The 16,024-nt window shown below is 50.3% G+C and overlaps 2 protein-coding genes across 7 annotated transcripts in view; both read left to right on the top strand.

Moving 5' to 3' along the window:
• Window positions 1–4,707, top strand: part of NARS2 (asparaginyl-tRNA synthetase 2, mitochondrial) — a 46,319-nt gene extending 41,612 nt beyond the window's left edge. For 2 of the 4 annotated variants that reach the window (XM_082773037.1, XM_082773036.1), the window contains exon 14: window positions 2,469–3,281. In XM_082773037.1, coding sequence (XP_082629163.1) covers window positions 2,469–2,613 — 145 coding nt within the window. In that variant the 3' untranslated portion in view covers window positions 2,614–3,281. Of the gene's footprint in view, window positions 1–2,468; window positions 3,282–3,637; window positions 3,653–4,346 lie in introns of those variants that run through there. The other 2 variants (XR_014318584.1, XR_014318585.1) reach the window with 2 other exon arrangements.
• Window positions 4,708–13,574: 8,867 nt separating this feature from the next.
• The window catches only part of GAB2 (GRB2 associated binding protein 2), a 75,533-nt gene continuing 73,083 nt past the window's right edge, over window positions 13,575–16,024 (top strand). For all 3 annotated transcript variants that reach the window (XR_014319018.1, XM_082778449.1, XM_082778448.1), the window contains exon 1: window positions 13,575–13,767. Coding sequence is in view for 2 of the 3 variants with exons in the window: in XM_082778449.1 (XP_082634575.1) it covers window positions 13,696–13,767 (72 nt within the window). In the remaining variant the exon portion in view is untranslated. The remainder of the gene's footprint in view (window positions 13,768–16,024) is intronic.

The following is a 16,024-nucleotide window of genomic DNA, read 5'->3' as shown; positions in this document are numbered from 1 at the left end:
CAAATGCAGCCTGCGTGAAGCAGGTTAAGTTGAAGATGACTGTGTGCAGACAAAAAACTTGTGGGCCCCCAGGACCAGGCAACAAATATCCCTCTCTTGAGCCTGCTGTTCAGCTTGCAGTGCAGGCATAACCGTTGTGGGTCAGTGCTAGGAAGAGGTAGGAAGTTCTGCTTTTGGTTTTACTGCTTAGGCAGCAGAGTGGAGGAGGCAGAGCCCCATGGAAAAAATAAAAAAATAAAAAAATAATATACCGCTTCCCAAATTTTAACTACTGTTAATGAACTGCAAGAAAAAATTAACATTTTCAGCTCTAAAAGTCTTACCACCAAACTCAGTCTGCCAGGGCAATGTCTTGCAGGCTTAGCCATTCGTTGGAGAATGTCTGTGTTTTGCAAGACGAGGTGATCAGTGGCATTGCTTTGGCTTCACGCTGTTAAAATGTGGGCTGCAAACCAACAAAACCCTGAAAGGCAAGCACTTAAATATAAATATGTATCTACATATGTATCAAAATACAAGCAAAATTCATATGTTTTTATGGGTACTTAAGTATTTATTAAGTGTACTTAGGTGTTACTACATTTATTCATGTATTATATAAATGTGATAAATACATATTTTTATATGTATTGTCAGTTAACCCTGGTAGGCAGCTAAGCCCCACACAGCCACTTCTTCGTTCCCCCGAAGTGGGATGGGGAAGAGGATCAGAAAGGTAAAAGTGTGAAAACCTGTGAGCTGGGTCAGCTGTCCTGGCTGAGTCCCCTCCCAACTCCTTGTGCTGCCTCCCCCCAGCCTCCTCTCGGGTGGGAGAACCAGAAAGAGACCTTGATGCTTCATAAGCACTGCTCTGCAATAATTAAAAATAATTAAATAGTTAAAATAATTAACACATCAAGGTGTTATCAACACTGTTTTTATCACAAATCCAGAGTGTAGAACCGTAGGAGCTACTATAAAGAAAATTATCCCAGCCAAACCCATTACTATCTATTTTATTAAATATATTTAATATATAATTTAATACATAATATTGTAATATATTGTAATTCCATAGTATATAATTATATAGTGTAAGCATGTGTAATTCAAGATGCATATTTATATATATTGTTTGCATATTTATATATTATATTAGTATATAATTATATGCACATACATATTTAAGAATACTTGGTTATATATTTACATTTAAATTTACTTGCATTTTTAAACTGGGTTGATAAAATATTCATTCAAGATTAGAAGCACGTAATGCACGTGCAGCCACTCAATCCCCTACTAGGGCATTCATATAAAGAATAAAAACTTCGTGGCCCCAGCAGGCTCAGAAGTGGCCCCATAAAAGAAGACACCCACCGAGATGTTGTTCACTCCTGTTAAAATAAAACTGTGGGTGACATTTTATAGCTGCACGCATAGTCCTTGTGTATCACAGCAGCTGAAATCCAGCAGGGCAATGGGGAGCTCTAAAGAAGAAGCTTCTTAACCCATATATCGTGGGTGCCCCATCCCTGGGGGTATTCAGGACCAGGTTGGATGGGGTCCTGGGCAACCTGATCTAGCGGGAGGTGGCCCTGCCCACGGCAGGGGGTTGGAACTGGATGGGCTTTAAGGTCCCTTCCAACCCGAGCCATGCTGTGATTCTATAATATTTGGAATATCTGCTTCCAAACCAGGGAGCTGAGTTTTCTGTTGATGACAGGTACTGTTCTGGAAAATGAAATGTCTTGTTCCAGGTCTCATTGTTGGAGAAGATACGGCCAAGATTTTTTGCTGACTTGCTGGGGGAATAAATGAATCAGCCTGTAAAAGTGATTCGGGGGGGAAATAAAAAAGGCTATCATCATTACCTTAAAAGAAAAGTAAAGGTCTGAGGGAAAATTCAGCAGACAGCAGGACCTGTTTGGGCCAAGAAATAGTCTTCTGAAGAAATTACTGGAAATGATATGATTTAGGCTATTGAAAAGGTGACTCGACAGAAAATGAAAGAATTTATTGTAGGACAGGTTTCAACACCAGCATGGCACAGGCTAAACAGCTGTGAGCAGGAGCCTCCATCTCTGTTTTGTGTTGTCAGACCTGGGCTCGTGCCTCTATTCGGGATGTTTTACCTGTTAAAACTTCCAGAGGTGCTCTCAGCATGAGCTGTGGTGGTAAAACCATGCTTTGTACCCAAATGAGTTCTCGTTCCTAAACAAAACAGGCTCTAGCACATCGGCAAGGCGTAGCTCTGCTGGTTTAAATGCTTTTTTTGCACTTGGGGTTTCTGCTAATAAAAGCTCCTCCTGTCAGGGAGCCACACCTCTTCCCACCCCTGGCCTGTCCCGGCTGCGTTGGCAGAAACCCACAGCGGTTAGGGGCGAGGAGAAGTAATTAAGATGGAAAACAAACCCCTAGATAAAAAGCTCGCTGTAATTACCTCAGCGTAAACGCGCTGCAAGTGTAACTGTCTCTTTCCACCGCAGGTACCTAGACCTCCGAAAATTCGGCTCGGTTCCCCACGGAGGCTTCGGGATGGGCTTTGAACGCTACCTGCAGTACATCCTGGGAGTCGACAACATCAAGGACGTGATCCCTTTCCCCAGGTTCCCTCACTCCTGTCTGCTGTAGCTCAGCAGCTGGCTGGAGCGGAGCAAGGCGCTGGTGTCACCACGTGGACGTAACGTGAGCACGGGACAGGGCGTTTTAGTGGGAAACAGAGAGGATTTTTGTATCACGAAGCTCTCCGTGAGCTTAATCCTGGCTTACAGAAAATAATACACGTTCTGGTGAGATTATGGAAGCATAGCTGCGGTTAATGTGAGAGCAGTTGACATCCTTAGTGATTTCGGGAGTGATAATAAATAAATAAATAAACCCCTAACTAAAGGGTTGAGGTTCTCCTGAGACTAGCACGAGTGATGGGAGTACTGAATCAGTATTGTTGGGAGGTAGCGGGGGTTTCATGTGAAATATTAATAAGGAGGTGTGACCTGAGAGGGACGGGGAGCCAGGGCTGCTGTGAGGCTTTAATAGGCTTTAATTAAATGCCTGCACAGTGCTTTGAAGATTGGAGTATTATAAAATTGCAAAGTATTGTCACGGCTGAGACGCGTTTTGCTCTTACGAAATGACAACTGTGCAGCGTGCTTCTCCCCACCCCGAGTTAAAAGCAAATCCTCTTTACCTCGGGAAAAAAATCAGCTAGACCTAGCAAGGCAAAACATCGTCCTGGAACTGCGGGAGCGCATCAGGTGGCTGATGGTTGATTTTGTGAATAAAGATGTTCACTGGGTTGTTTTGTAACTCTGCGTGGCTCCTTATTCTGGTGGAAAGCGTTTCCTCCAGCCTTTTTGGCTGATGTTTCCTTCTGCGTGGACCCGAATCGGTCGCACAGCTTCTGCAGGAGGTACCTGCTTCGTGCATCCGAGCAAGCACCCTTGCACAGCAGAAGGAAACGTTCAGTTAGACGAGAGCACACTCATCCCTCTGAAGCCAACCTGTAGTTTTCAGGCGGTTTGTTGTTGTTGCTTTGCTGTTTTGTTGTTGAGAAAATATCTGTTCATCGGGCCAAGCAGTTCTGTGTGTATTTTGGAACAAGCAACGCACGCTGCCAGCCCTTGCATATGTATGAAGTAATTGCTTATCACCCTAGGATCGGAACTCCTTGCAGTCTTTAATGGGTTTATGCTCTCAGCTTCCCTGCCAGGTAAAGAAATATTCATTTCTGTTTTGAAAACAGATTTCAGGGCAGATCAAGTGACTTGCCCAAGGCAACTGGAAACAAGTGGTTTATTTGGGACTCGAACTGAGGGTTTCCAGCATCCTTCTTCCCTTCTAAATTAGCAGCCATCCAGCAACCGGTCATTTGCATAGTGCTTACTAGCGTGGAGCCCGAGACAGCTGCAGTAAAAACAATGTATATAAAGAAGAAAAAGCAAGGTAACAGCCTTGCTGCTAATGAACCCAGGTAAATTGGCACGCAGAACGTGAAGTGGCTGCAGAACAGCCCTGAAGACTTTTTTTCCGAGTAGATGAAAGAGATTGCAAAGCAGTTACCAAACAGCGTTGGGCTGGTAGCATCCTGGTCCCAGTTCTCTGCAGTGAGGCCGTGCAGTACTGCGCCTGCAGCATCTAAAAACACAAATTTATGTAACGGGGCACCTGCCGTGCTTCAGTTCGGTCCACGGCCGGGCCTCTTGTGTGTAATGATCGTGCAAACAAGATCACCTCGAGGTCATTGCTTTGGGCTGTTTGGTGCAGTCACTGCAGTATCCCTTGCACATCAAGATTGTTTTCTCCTTCGTCTGCTCGATTAGGCGGGTGTTAACCATGCATTTGCTGCTTTGTGTTTCCTGGTACAGCCCGAGGTGGTAAGTCTGGTTCCGTGGAAGGGTTCGAGCACCTTTGAAACCGCTGAGAAGTTCATAAGACACCCGAGTATCTCTGTGCGTTTGAGCTATCTGCTATTTGAAGGCCACTCTGGGAAGTTGCAGGAGGTTTTTGGCCACCCCGTGAAGGTGCAGGAGGTTGTTGGCCACGCCGTGAATCTGACGGGATCTCAGATCTGACAGGCCGGGTGGGGCTAAAGAGCGGCAGGTGAAAAACAAGGTGGAGAAGAGAAGACAATGGCAGGTGCCCAAAAGCCGTGGGATGATGTGGAGTGAGTCACGAGTTACCGGGAAGGACGGCAGGAGCGTTTCAGGCAGGTTATCGAGGCCTTGCAAGAGCCGAGGGCTGGTGCGATCCGCCCTCCATTCTTCACCTCGATAAGAGATCGTTGCAGGACAGAAGGAAAAGGTTGAACCTTTGAGCAGGTAGGTACATGAAGCAGTGTCAGAGGGTTTGTTTCGTTTTGTTTTCCTGGTTGTAGCCGTCGTAGGACAGCAGGTTGTGAAGCAAGAGGTGGCAAGGACGCACTTCTTGGCGCGTTCCCCACTGCGTGTCCAAGCGGAGCAGCCTCCCTCGTCTTGTGCACGTACTTCTGCTTCGTTCTGAGGTGCTGGGTGTGTTGGCAGGGCTGTCCTTAGGGGCGTTTTGATCTGGGATTTCCATGTAGAATGCCATCTATTTCCTCTGAAGCTCCCGGCCCGGAATGAATTTCCTCTGGGACATGCAGGCAGGGAAACACGCCGAGAGTTTCGTAGATTGAAGCCATTTCCTTGCTGCTTCTCTGCTCAGAGGCTGCACTCCGGCAAGAGTCGAAGCCAGATTAAAAACTGACACTTCTTGAAATAAAAAGCTGTCATTCTTTGCACCCAGGACTCGTCCCTTAGCTGAACCCACAGCTCACGTTGGGGTGTTTTCAGTGCTGTAAGGGGTCAGCTCTCGAGGCCAGGTAACCAGCACGATCTCTGCTAGTTGTTGGTAAGTAATTCTTGCAGTTTCAGTTCCTCGGCAGCCAGCACTGCCTCTTTTCAGGGTTGTCCTCACTTGGAGTTTCAGAGGAAAGAATCGGCGTCATCGATGATTGTTTCTGCGCGTGAACGTTGAAAGGAAGACTTCTGGTTTTGCTCACACAAACCTCAGATAATCCCTTTACTTCAGATCTTTATGTGCAGGATCTAATTAAGAAAATCATACCCAAAAACTGGTACCACGTCTCAGTCTTCCCAGGAGAGCGAACACGTGCTCCTTAGCTAGCAGCAGAGATAGCGTAAATCCTAAGGAGAACAGCAGAGTTACGATGGCAGTGTGTGGATCTTGGGCTGTTGTATTAACTTAGTCACAGAAATAAAGCTCTGTCCCTCAGCCAGATTTTCAGAGTCAGCAGGCCAGGCTGGCGTAGGGTTTGTAGCTGGCTTAAGTCTCTTCAAGCCCCCAGACAGGAGGGAGAAGCACCGAGGTGCCCAGCTCAGCGGTCCCCTTTCCACTTCATTCAACAGCGGCTGCAATTTACAGAGCATCACTCGAGGCAGTGCCAAGACTTTGATGGGAAACCTAACGTAGGGTTTTGTTTGCTGGACTAATATTGATTGTTTTGGAAGTAGCTTATAGGTGTGTTTGTCTTTCGGGGGAGAAAGGGACTAATTTGCCAAGAAACACTCTGGTCATTGTTCCCATTAAATGTGTGTATGGAGATAAATGAGGCTCTGCTGCTGCTGAAACCACTAACGCTTGCTGTTGCTGTTGTTTCAGCCTCTGTCTTACGTTAGGGAGAGCTTGGAGATGGGTCCAAAGGAGAAATAAGAAAGATTTTGTATAAAGATTGTCGAAGTCCTAATTTCCTCAGATCTAACCAAAGCTGGTGAAGCCATGAAAACTGGTCTCGGGGGTGAATTTATAGTTTTATCTTACAGTTTGTTGCCAAGCTGTGACCTTCAGAAGGATTGTAAAGTTTTATTTTATGATCCTGCTGGTAAAGAGACGCATGTAATTTACTGTATGGGTTCTTATAGACTTGGCTAACAAGAAGTTTGACCCCGAGTTCAAAGAAATTACAGCTCCCGTTGCTTTATTGCTGCCGTGATGTGGCTTCTTATCTGTCCTGCAGCTGGGTCTCAGTGTTTGCCATGCGAGATCAGGCAAAGATGCTGCGAAGGGAGAGCTTTGCCATGAAGGGCAGGAGTGGGGCAAGGCTGTGAGGCCGTTTGAAGGACTTCGACTAGCTCTGTCAGAAATTGTGGGCTCGATTTTGGGTGAAACATGGGTGAAATGACTTCAGGATCCTTCTTGCTCTTATTGCTGACACTCTTTTTCCTGCGGGAAATCGAGGCATGGAGCAATTCAGCAGCTTCTCCGAGGTACGTGGCAGAACCATGGAACTGACCCAAATCAACTGAGTCCTTGTGCATTGCCTCCCCACAAGACTCCCCTCCGCCTTTGGGTGCACTGCCACACCAGAAGCCAGGCAGGATGTTTGCAGCCGATCCGATTTCAAACGCATTTTTGGCATTTCTAACATCCTAGACTGTGCTTCAGTGATTTTTATCTATCCCTGTACGTCCCGAGGCCTTTCAGATAGAGCAATACGGATTTCACAGTGCTGCTGTTGGTTTTTATTACTCTTGCAATTGATTTTTATTTTTTTTTTCCTGAATAATTTGAGGGAGCCAAGAGAGCACATTTTTAATTTTCTCTGCAAAGCCTGCTCCTGCTTTTTGCTCTTCACCAGGAGCTGTTTATCTTTCTTACTGTCTTCAGCAGATTAATGTACTGACGCTCGCGTGTGCTGTAGTAACGGAGGCCTCGGTTTTCAGCAGTAACGAACCATATGGGTTGCTGGCAAAAAAAAAAAAAAGGCACAAATTGCTCCGAGGAACTCGCGGTGTGGTCTGGAAGGTAGCCTTGACAAACCACATTCACACGTTTCTATATTGGACGCTCCTGTACGATCAGCCATGAATTCCAAGAGACGCTGCGTTTCCAGCCACGGGGGAAAATAATTTCATTTCACAGACGCAGTGGCGGTGCAACAGCAATTCTATGGAGTAATTCTTTAATTCCAGAGTGATTTTTGAGCATTAATTCAGTACTCTTTGTGGCCCTTTGAAGATCCCAGTCTCTAAATGCTCGGCGTTGTAATTAAGCCAGATTAAGCCACGTGAAGCAGGCGTGTGATGCATAATCTTTGAGATTCAGCTCTCCCATCTCCCGTGTGTCCTTCAGCTGTGCTGCTCTGCTGCTGGAAGCACGGCCACAGACTGCCCACCCAAACAACTCCAAGGCTTGCTGACCTCTCTGTGTCCGTGCAGCCATGAGAAAACCGATGCTTAAGGTGAGTGCAGGGACAGATGAAGAGATCTGCCAGAGCTTATAGAGGGAAGCAAAGTCAGAATTAGATTTTGAGGCTCCCCTGCCTGAGTCAAGCAGACATTTCTGCTGATGAGGCCTCGTTCTGCCAGGCTGGAGTCGCACGATGCCATCCCCGTGAAGCACTTGAAGTGACCTCTCCCGTTGTTTAATGTAAATAAACCACCACGTGCGTTGGGGCTTGCCCAGCAGCGTGCGGTGTGTCACAGAAGGGGCTCTGCACAGCAAAGTGCTTTCCCTATAAACAACCCCACGTGTTTGAACTCTGCCACTCGCTCAACCCAAAGTACAACGCAAACGAAATCTGAGGGCTCAGCTTCTGCAGTGGCTGAAAAACGCTTTCATATTCCGTTTTTAATGGCGTTAATCAATTATTGTCGTTTATGGTGATTTAGGAAGTATAGGATGCAAGCGTTGAACACATTTCATGAGCATATTTGTTAACGAACTTGACGGGTGATTGCCTGGCAGGATTACATTGCCGCCTCCTCGGAGCACGTGCAGCTTTTAGCAGCGCGTTACTCCCATCCCCGCCCGAGATCTGGTGCCATCTGGAGCAGTGCTGGTATGGAAACTGGAAGAAAGTTGGTGCTAACCCCTCGGAGATGCAACGTTACGAAGCGTTCATTTCCCAGATCATTAGAAACTCGGAATAGCCATCTGGCCAGAACCAGAGATGCAAACGCCTGCGTCTGCAGCCTACCAGCATTCAGCCGTGCAGGTGCCTGCTCCGTAGCATTTGGGACTGGGAGCTGAAGATGTTGCTTTGCTTCTCGGAGAAGTCTCTTTGGTCTTTTCACGGTTTATCTGCAATTCAAAACTGAGCTGAGTTTTTAGGAGGCATCTATCTGACAACAGGCGTTTAAGCCAGGAACATAATACGTTTCCTATGCCTCCAAATAGCTTCCAGTGCTGTGAAACCACAAGATCCTATCTCTTCCATGCGTTGTTCCCATGAATATTTTCACTGTTAAAAAAAAAAATACATTTTCACTGTTTAAAAAAGTACATTTTCACTGTTAAAAAAAAAAAGTACATTTCAGTCTCCATTTGTCTGGTCTCAGCATCAGTCAGGAGGATGTCACCGGGTCTTAAATCCCAACATCTGGGGGCCCACAGGGTCTTGAATTTTCAAAATTTGTCCTAAAGCCTGATGAGAACAGCCTTTCACACACTGCCTGGGTAAGTTAACGCCAGTAGGAGCTGGAAGGTCTGAAAAGAAGGGCTTTATGCTGCTGGCTTAGTTACATTTGCCTTTCTCACCTATGGCTTGCTTGCAGTAGATCCGTGCATCTGCTACAGACACAGCATTCTCATCCTGGTAGTCCTTTCTCTTGGCTGGTGATGTACAGCAGAAAATGGGACCTGAGGGGCTCATTCACTCCTGCTCCTGGTCCGAGCTCCCCTCTCTGTACCAGAAGGATAATGAGATTTGTTCACCTCAAAGCTCGTGCGCATCGTAGATCTGTGCTCCAGTATTTTTAGCCCTAAGCTGTGCGTGGTCTCCGACTGTAAACAAACAGAGATACATAGAGCAGATCATTTACGCTTTCTAGGAGAGGCCTGAATGTAATATGACAGCAACGACTTCCTTCTTCTAATAGCATTTTGAGTTCATTACGGTGACTGTGCAGCGCGAGCTCATATCCTGGAGGGGTGCCGCTGGAAGGAGGAGCAGGGGGGAAAGCATCTGGTTTTATTCTGGCTTCTGTTTTGCCCAGCAAATATAATGGCACATGACCGCTGAGCCGACAGTAATCCGGTTACAAAAGTCTTCAGAGTTACTGCACCAACCAAATTAAACTCGATTACAGCCAATTATGCTGAAAAGCCAGACAACAGCTCTTAGCTTGGGGTGAAGTAACTTCTTGCGATCGCATGCGGGGAGGCCTCGCGGGGTGTCAGGAGGATAATTGCTCGTTTGCTCTACCACAGAGCACCATCTGCTCTGGAAGTAATGCCGAAGGATGTCAGGGGATACCAGGCTCGGGTAAACAGGCAGGGGAGCTGGGCAAAGACTTCTCCCTTCTCTTTTTATTGTGATTTGTTTTACGGTTGCTTGCCGAGGGCCCAGCTGCGGTCAAGGCATCCCAGAAGGATGGACCAGGCGTGAAGAACTTCTGTCTGAGCCCAGGTTTTGGAAGAATTTCAGTTGTGTTTTGTCCCAGCTCAGCTCCCTGCGAAATTATTTCGAATGGTCTGGTTTAGTGTGGGAAGCAGGACTGGGCTTTAGCTTGGATCCTGGCTCCCAAGCAGCAAAACCCGTGTCATTATCTTAAAATGGAAGGACTGGAAGCGTCCCCTGGCTGCATCCAGACACCGATTCAGCACCAAAGAGGAGCCCCAGCCCCTCTGGGCAGCCTGTTAAATCCCATCCCATTGTTTTCCCATCACTGCAGGACCATCAATTTCCAGGCTGTGTGTGCATCTCCAGCACTGCTGCCCCCCGAGTCCTCTCTTTCCCTTTTTTGAGTCTCTGCGAAGGCATCAGAGCTCTGGTGCCCCCGTCTTTGCCAGAACACCGCGGTGAAGATGCTTTAAACTGCCTTGTTAGCTGATCAGAGCATCCTGTGCTAATATTCCCCCTGCTCAGGGAAAGCAGCCAGAGCTGCTGGAGCTGCTGCCTATCGACAAAGGAAAGGACTGGCTTGGGGTTTGCCTTCACCCGCCGGCTGTTCTGGGGGGCTCGCCGTGCTCTTTTACGCAGGGTAGAAAGCTTGAAAAGGCTCCAATCCTTCTTGAAAGAGAAGAATTTTTTTATTTTCTCCCTAACCTTGACAAATTTGGATGACATGAAAGGCGCCGCTGCCAGCCAGCCCTGCTGCAGGAGCTGTGTGCTGAAGATAAAGTCAGGTCGCGGCGTGGAGCTGCATCTCAAGAGCCCGAGCGTGCGCTCGGAATGGCAAAGCAGGCGCGCGGCACCCGGCAGCACGGCGCATTTTCAGAGCCTCTTTCCCCGCAGCCTCTTTCGGTTTATTTTAACCCCCGCGCAGGGCATTTCCTAGGGAGCAGAGCCTGGCTGGGGTGAGTAGCCCAAAGCATTCCGCCAGCTGGGCCCCTAATCCCCAGGAAATGCCCCGTTGTCTCCATCCTGCCTCCCCAGCAAGCCGCTGCGAGGTTGGACGCGCTCTTCTTGCAGCTTTTCCTTGGGCCAGCAGATGGCACAGCTCGGTTAAAGAAACCGGGAGGCGGTGGGCACTGCGGTTCGCCAGAAGTTGGGGTTTTTCACACGTGGATCTCAGTTTCAGCCGAGAACGAGGAAGGCCGGTGAAGGCTGTGATTAAAACCCCCCCTGGAGGTTTCTGCAGGAGGAAGGGCAGCTCCTTCCCAGGCATCCCAGCACACCAAACGCGGGATTTGTCTCGGAACCCCATAGGAACGTGATTTCTTACACGCCACCTCTCAATTCCTCCCTTTTTTTTGGTTTGCTCCGACTCCGGTTTGCTCCAGAGCAAATATTGCGTCGGGGGCAAGATTTGTATTCCTGGCCCAACGCTTTCAGTGGCACCGGTGCTGTAGCACGACATGCATCGGGTCACGAGGAATCTGGCCACCTGATGCCAGGATTTACTTGCTGGCCCCGCTCTGAGCGCAGCCGTGGCGGGGTTTAGGCGTGCACGTTCAGGCAGAGCGCCTTTGTTGCGAGCAGTTTTTCTGCACGGAGCTTCTGTCTCACGTCTGAGCTGGCAGCGTGCTTACAGGTGCAGAAATCACAACCCGTTTCCCATCCAAAAGCGCCGGGGAGCTGCGTGCGGCAGGCTTTTAGAGTAGGCATCAGCAGAGGCGTGAAAAAAAAGAATTAATGGGGATGCTTCGTGTTTTGGCCACTGGTCAAATATGATCGGGTGATCATATTTGAGCTGGGCACCAGGAAATGGGATAAGTAGAGAGAAAGGAGAGGACAGGGAGCAGGGTCATAACCCCAAGGCCGTGCGGAATAACTCATACCAATTCACCCCGATGCTCATTACGGAGCATCACTTTAAAGAGCCGTGGCCCCAGTGAAGCGTTTCGGCCCTGCGTGGGGAAAGTTGTTAACATAAAAATGCAGACGGGGTTCTCCGCGACTGGTTTTCAAATTGATACCACTTTGCATCTGTGTCAGTGCGAGCAAATTCCTAGCCCGTGAATCATTAACGGGCAGCACGGAGTGGCTTTGCACCATACCTGCCTATTAATCGCGATTGTCCGCTCTCAATTAGGTCTCTATAAACTCCCGGGGGGTCTCTGGCCTCCCTGGAGGAGTGCTGGGTTTTGGGAAGGTCTCTGAAGCTGGGATCAGAGCATGGGGTCACCCCGTTTACCCCGTGGATGTAACAGCGTGCATTGGTGCAGCTCCTGCACACGGAGTGAGGCACGGCCGGGGTGTGCGGGCACAGCTGGCACCTGCAGGAACGGGATCAAGGAAAAGGTCTGAAACTCCTCTTTTTTTTCTTTTAACCTGGCAAAAATAAAAAAATAAAAATGAAGCCTACAAACATACATCCTTCACAAATTACATCCTCGTTCCTCAAGGGGTTATTCCCTTCCGCTGTGTATTCGCAAAGCTGATAAACAACGTATGGCCTAAGTGCTGTGTCCCCAGCTTGCACAAAGGTGCCATCCCTCCCTCCCAGAGGCACCGCGAGCTGTAATTACTGCTCGTGACGCAAGATCCCCACTCGAGCAGCCACATATATTGGTTTTTGTCCCAGGCTGGAGCTGTTATTGCAGCAGGGACGGCACAGACACGCCAGGAGAGACCGTCCCTGCCCACGGAGGTTGGAGCAGCAGGGAGGGAAATCAAGGCAGGGAGCGATGACTGAATGTGCCCCAGCAGGTTTGGGGCAGAGCCGTCAGAGAGAAGCAGGTCTGGGAAATCCATCCCCAGTTTGTATTTCCTTAAAACAAAACAAAAAAAAAAAACAAAACACCACCAAACAGGTGCGGTGCGAAGGGACTCGGCACAGAACAACTTTTACCACTGCCATGCCCAGGGGTTTGTTGTTAAGGATGGAGCAAAAGGAGGGTTAGAGGGCTGTAAAGGGACGTAGGACCTTGGATGAAGTGGGTGCTGCTCCATTACTGACAATAAGAAAAAATAAAAAATGAGGCTTTTATCGCTTCCCCTCAATTATTATTATTATGTACCTCAGGGCAGGGGGGGATTTTGCTACAACCTGCTGCCGTGGTTTATTGGTTTGGTTTGCCTTCATGTTTTTTTTTTTTTTTTTTTTTAATTGTTTATTTTCATGTTGGTTTGATGGTTTTTTGTTGTTGATGTTCTTGTTTTGGGGGTTGGGTTTTTGGTTTGGTTTCGGGGGGTCTTTTTTGGTCCTTTTTCTCCCCTTTGCTACCCCTCTGACCCCCACATCTCCCCCATGGGGCCCTGAGCTCAGCCGGGCACCTCTCTCTGAGGGGGGGGCTTTCTGCTTCCAAACCTGCCAAACCCTTGTGCAAACCTCCCCGGGGGGGCTTTCTGCTTCCAAACCTTCAAATTAGGGGGGTTTAGTGAAAAATCTGAGGTGCAAAATTTGGGGGGGGGGGGTGCGAGGCCCGGAAAGTTTCCACCCCGGGCTCTGTGATCTGTGAGGGCAGGGCCGGGCTGAGGCAACTCCTGTGGGGTCGGGGCAAACCCTGTGGGGTCGGGCAAGCCTTGTGGGGTCGGGGAGCTGCCGAGGGGGATTTAGGGCACCCTTTTGCCTCAGGGAGGGGTGGTTTTGTGTCTTTAAAGCCGGCCGGGAGGCGGGGAGAGCCGGGCCGGGAGGCGGTTTCCTGCTTCCCCGCCCGCAGCCGCGGCTGGAAGCTGAGGGAGGGAGAGAGACAGAGAGAAGGGGGGGGGGGGAGGCGCTCGTTGTGTGTGTGCCCCCCCTTCCCCAGTCCCTCCCTCTTCATCTCCATCCCTCCTCCTCGTCCTCCTCCTCCTCGTCCTTCATCCTCCTCCTGCTCGGGGCCGGGGAGGCAGCGGCCGGCTGGGTGGCGATGAGCGGGGGCGAGGTGGTGTGCGCCGGCTGGCTCCGCAAGTCGCCGCCGGAGAAGAAGTTGAGGCGATACGTGAGTGGCTTTTGGGGTCGGGGGGGGACCTTTTTGGGATGGGGGGAGACCCTTCAGGACAGCCCCTTTGGGATAGGGGAGGCTCTTTTGGGACAGCCCCCCCCTTCCCCTTTCCGTGCTCGGGTGCACCTGCTGCTGGGGGGACTCGGCTCAGCCCCGCTGTGGGGGCATCCAGGGGTGTCAGCAACCCTTTTAAAACCCCTAAAGGGTTTTTTTTTGGGGTGCTTTCGGTCCTGGGGGGAAAGGTAAAGCGTCTGGGGATCCCTCCCCACACCCTATAATGTCTGCTTCCCCCTCCCCGCCTGCCGATCCTATTAATGGGGCAACGTCCAAGCAGCCCCACCGTCACCCCTCGGGGTCCCGAGCGGGATCAAACGCCTGTGAGGAAGTTGTAAAAGAAAAAGGGTCCAAACGCCAGCCCCAGCGCCGTCCCCGCTGCCTGAGGAAAGCCTTTCCTCCTCCCCACGGGCTCGCCGGGAGCCTGGCCCCAAAGAGCTGCCACCCCATGACTCGGCACATCGCGTCCCAATGGGGTCGTCCAGCTGGATGCTCCCCCTTCATTATGGATCTCCATCCTAATCATCCTTTCTGATGTTTTTTTTTTGGGATCGGTGGGCGTCCCTAAACCTGTTTCATGGACTGGGGTAGGGTCGGAGGGGTGGCTGTGGTTTGGGGTTACGATAACACAAAATGGGGGTGGCCCTATAGGCATGAGGGGTGCCGTCCCCTTCAGATGCCTCCAGCCCTACAGCTGCGTGCCCTGTCCCCTGGGAGGCAGGACAGGGTCGGGGTGAGGCTGCAGATCTGGGAGGGGCTCCGGCCCCAAAATATCCCGAGACAAAGGTGAAAGCGTTTGGTTTTTATAGGGGAAAACATCCAAACCCTGCCGTGGGCTCGCCGGGCGGCGGACGGGCTGAGCCGCGGAGGATGCTTTTAGCTTAATGGAGCAAAGCGCCTTCCTCCCGCAGAAATCAGCTTAATTGCTCGTCCTGAGTCACCGGCGGCCTTAAATCATCAAACATCATTAGCTCCCCGGCACCTGCCCCGTAAAAGGGTGCTCCCGTCAGGGCATCACCCACCTCGTGCTCCGGCATTCCTACGGGAGCCAAATCCACGCCGCCGGTGAGGGCTAATTAGCCACGGGCATAATTAGCCACGGGCAGAAGGCTGCTTTTCATCCGGCTGCAGCCCCGAGAGCCTCGTGAGCCACCTGTGTTGTCAAAACATCCTTAATTCCCCTCCCTCCCTCCCTCCCTGGATGGATGGAGGAAACGTGGCCGCGATGCGCCCGGCCAGCCCACGCAGCGCGCGCGGGGCAGGAAGCTCGGCAGATGGACCTCAGGGGGATCTCTGCTCCTCCTAGAGACAGGATGAAGGGGAATGGGCTAAAATTGCACCAGGGGAGGTTTAGGTTGGATATTAGGAAGAAATTCTTCACCGAAAGGGTTGTGAGGCATCGGGATGGGCTGCCCAGGGAGGTGGTGGAGTCACCATCCCTGGAGGGCTTCAAAAGACGTTGAGATGTTGAACTCAGTGACGTGGTTCAGTGGAGGAGTGGTTAGGGTTAGGTCAGAGGTTAGACTGGGTGATCGTGGAGGTCTCTCCCAACCTCACCGATTCTGTGATCTGCCCCAAAACCACATGGGCGCCTTTGGGTTTCCACCCTCAAAAGGCCGCCGCGGCGTTGCGCCGGCTTTTGTAGGGCTTCACCAGGAAGGCTTCGCCTCTCGCCTCGTGCCTTTGGTTTATATTCCGCTCGGGGACCTCAAAGGAGGAATCTCGAGCTGCAGGATGCTGCTAATTGGGTTTGAAGTTCCTGCTCCGGCTGCGTTGACACAGGGAAGATGATGGATTTATTTTTATTATTTTTTTAATTTTTTTTTTTGACAAGCTGTGCGTGTCCGCGCATGGGCGTGGGGCTGAAACTGCCCTTGGAAGCGCTGTGCTTTTGCAAGCCCGGCTTTGTTTTGCTTTTACTTCTCAAGGAGATCTTTGGCAAGAGGGGAAGGTGCTGGCTTTTCTTCCTCACGTCCACACGGGGCAGCTCCCCCGCACCCGCTGCAGGGCCTGCTCGGGCTGCCCGTGCTGTGTGTGATGCTGCGGGCTCGGGATTTTCTCTCCCGTTGGGTTCCCCCAAGCCAAGCACGAGCTCTTCCAGCCTCAGATCATTCCTGCCTCTTTTCTGCCTTGCTACGAACCCGGTCTTGGGACCTACGGTCTTGGGACCACGGTTGGTTAGGCTCGGATGAACCCCACA

The sequence above is a fragment of the Aythya marila genome, assembly GCF_965140915.1.
Source record: "Aythya marila genome assembly, chromosome: 1".
In the NCBI taxonomy this organism is placed as follows: Eukaryota; Metazoa; Chordata; class Aves; order Anseriformes; family Anatidae; genus Aythya; species Aythya marila.
The sequence above is the reverse complement of the archived record's forward strand: the minus strand, read 5'-3'. Positions and strand labels throughout refer to the sequence as shown.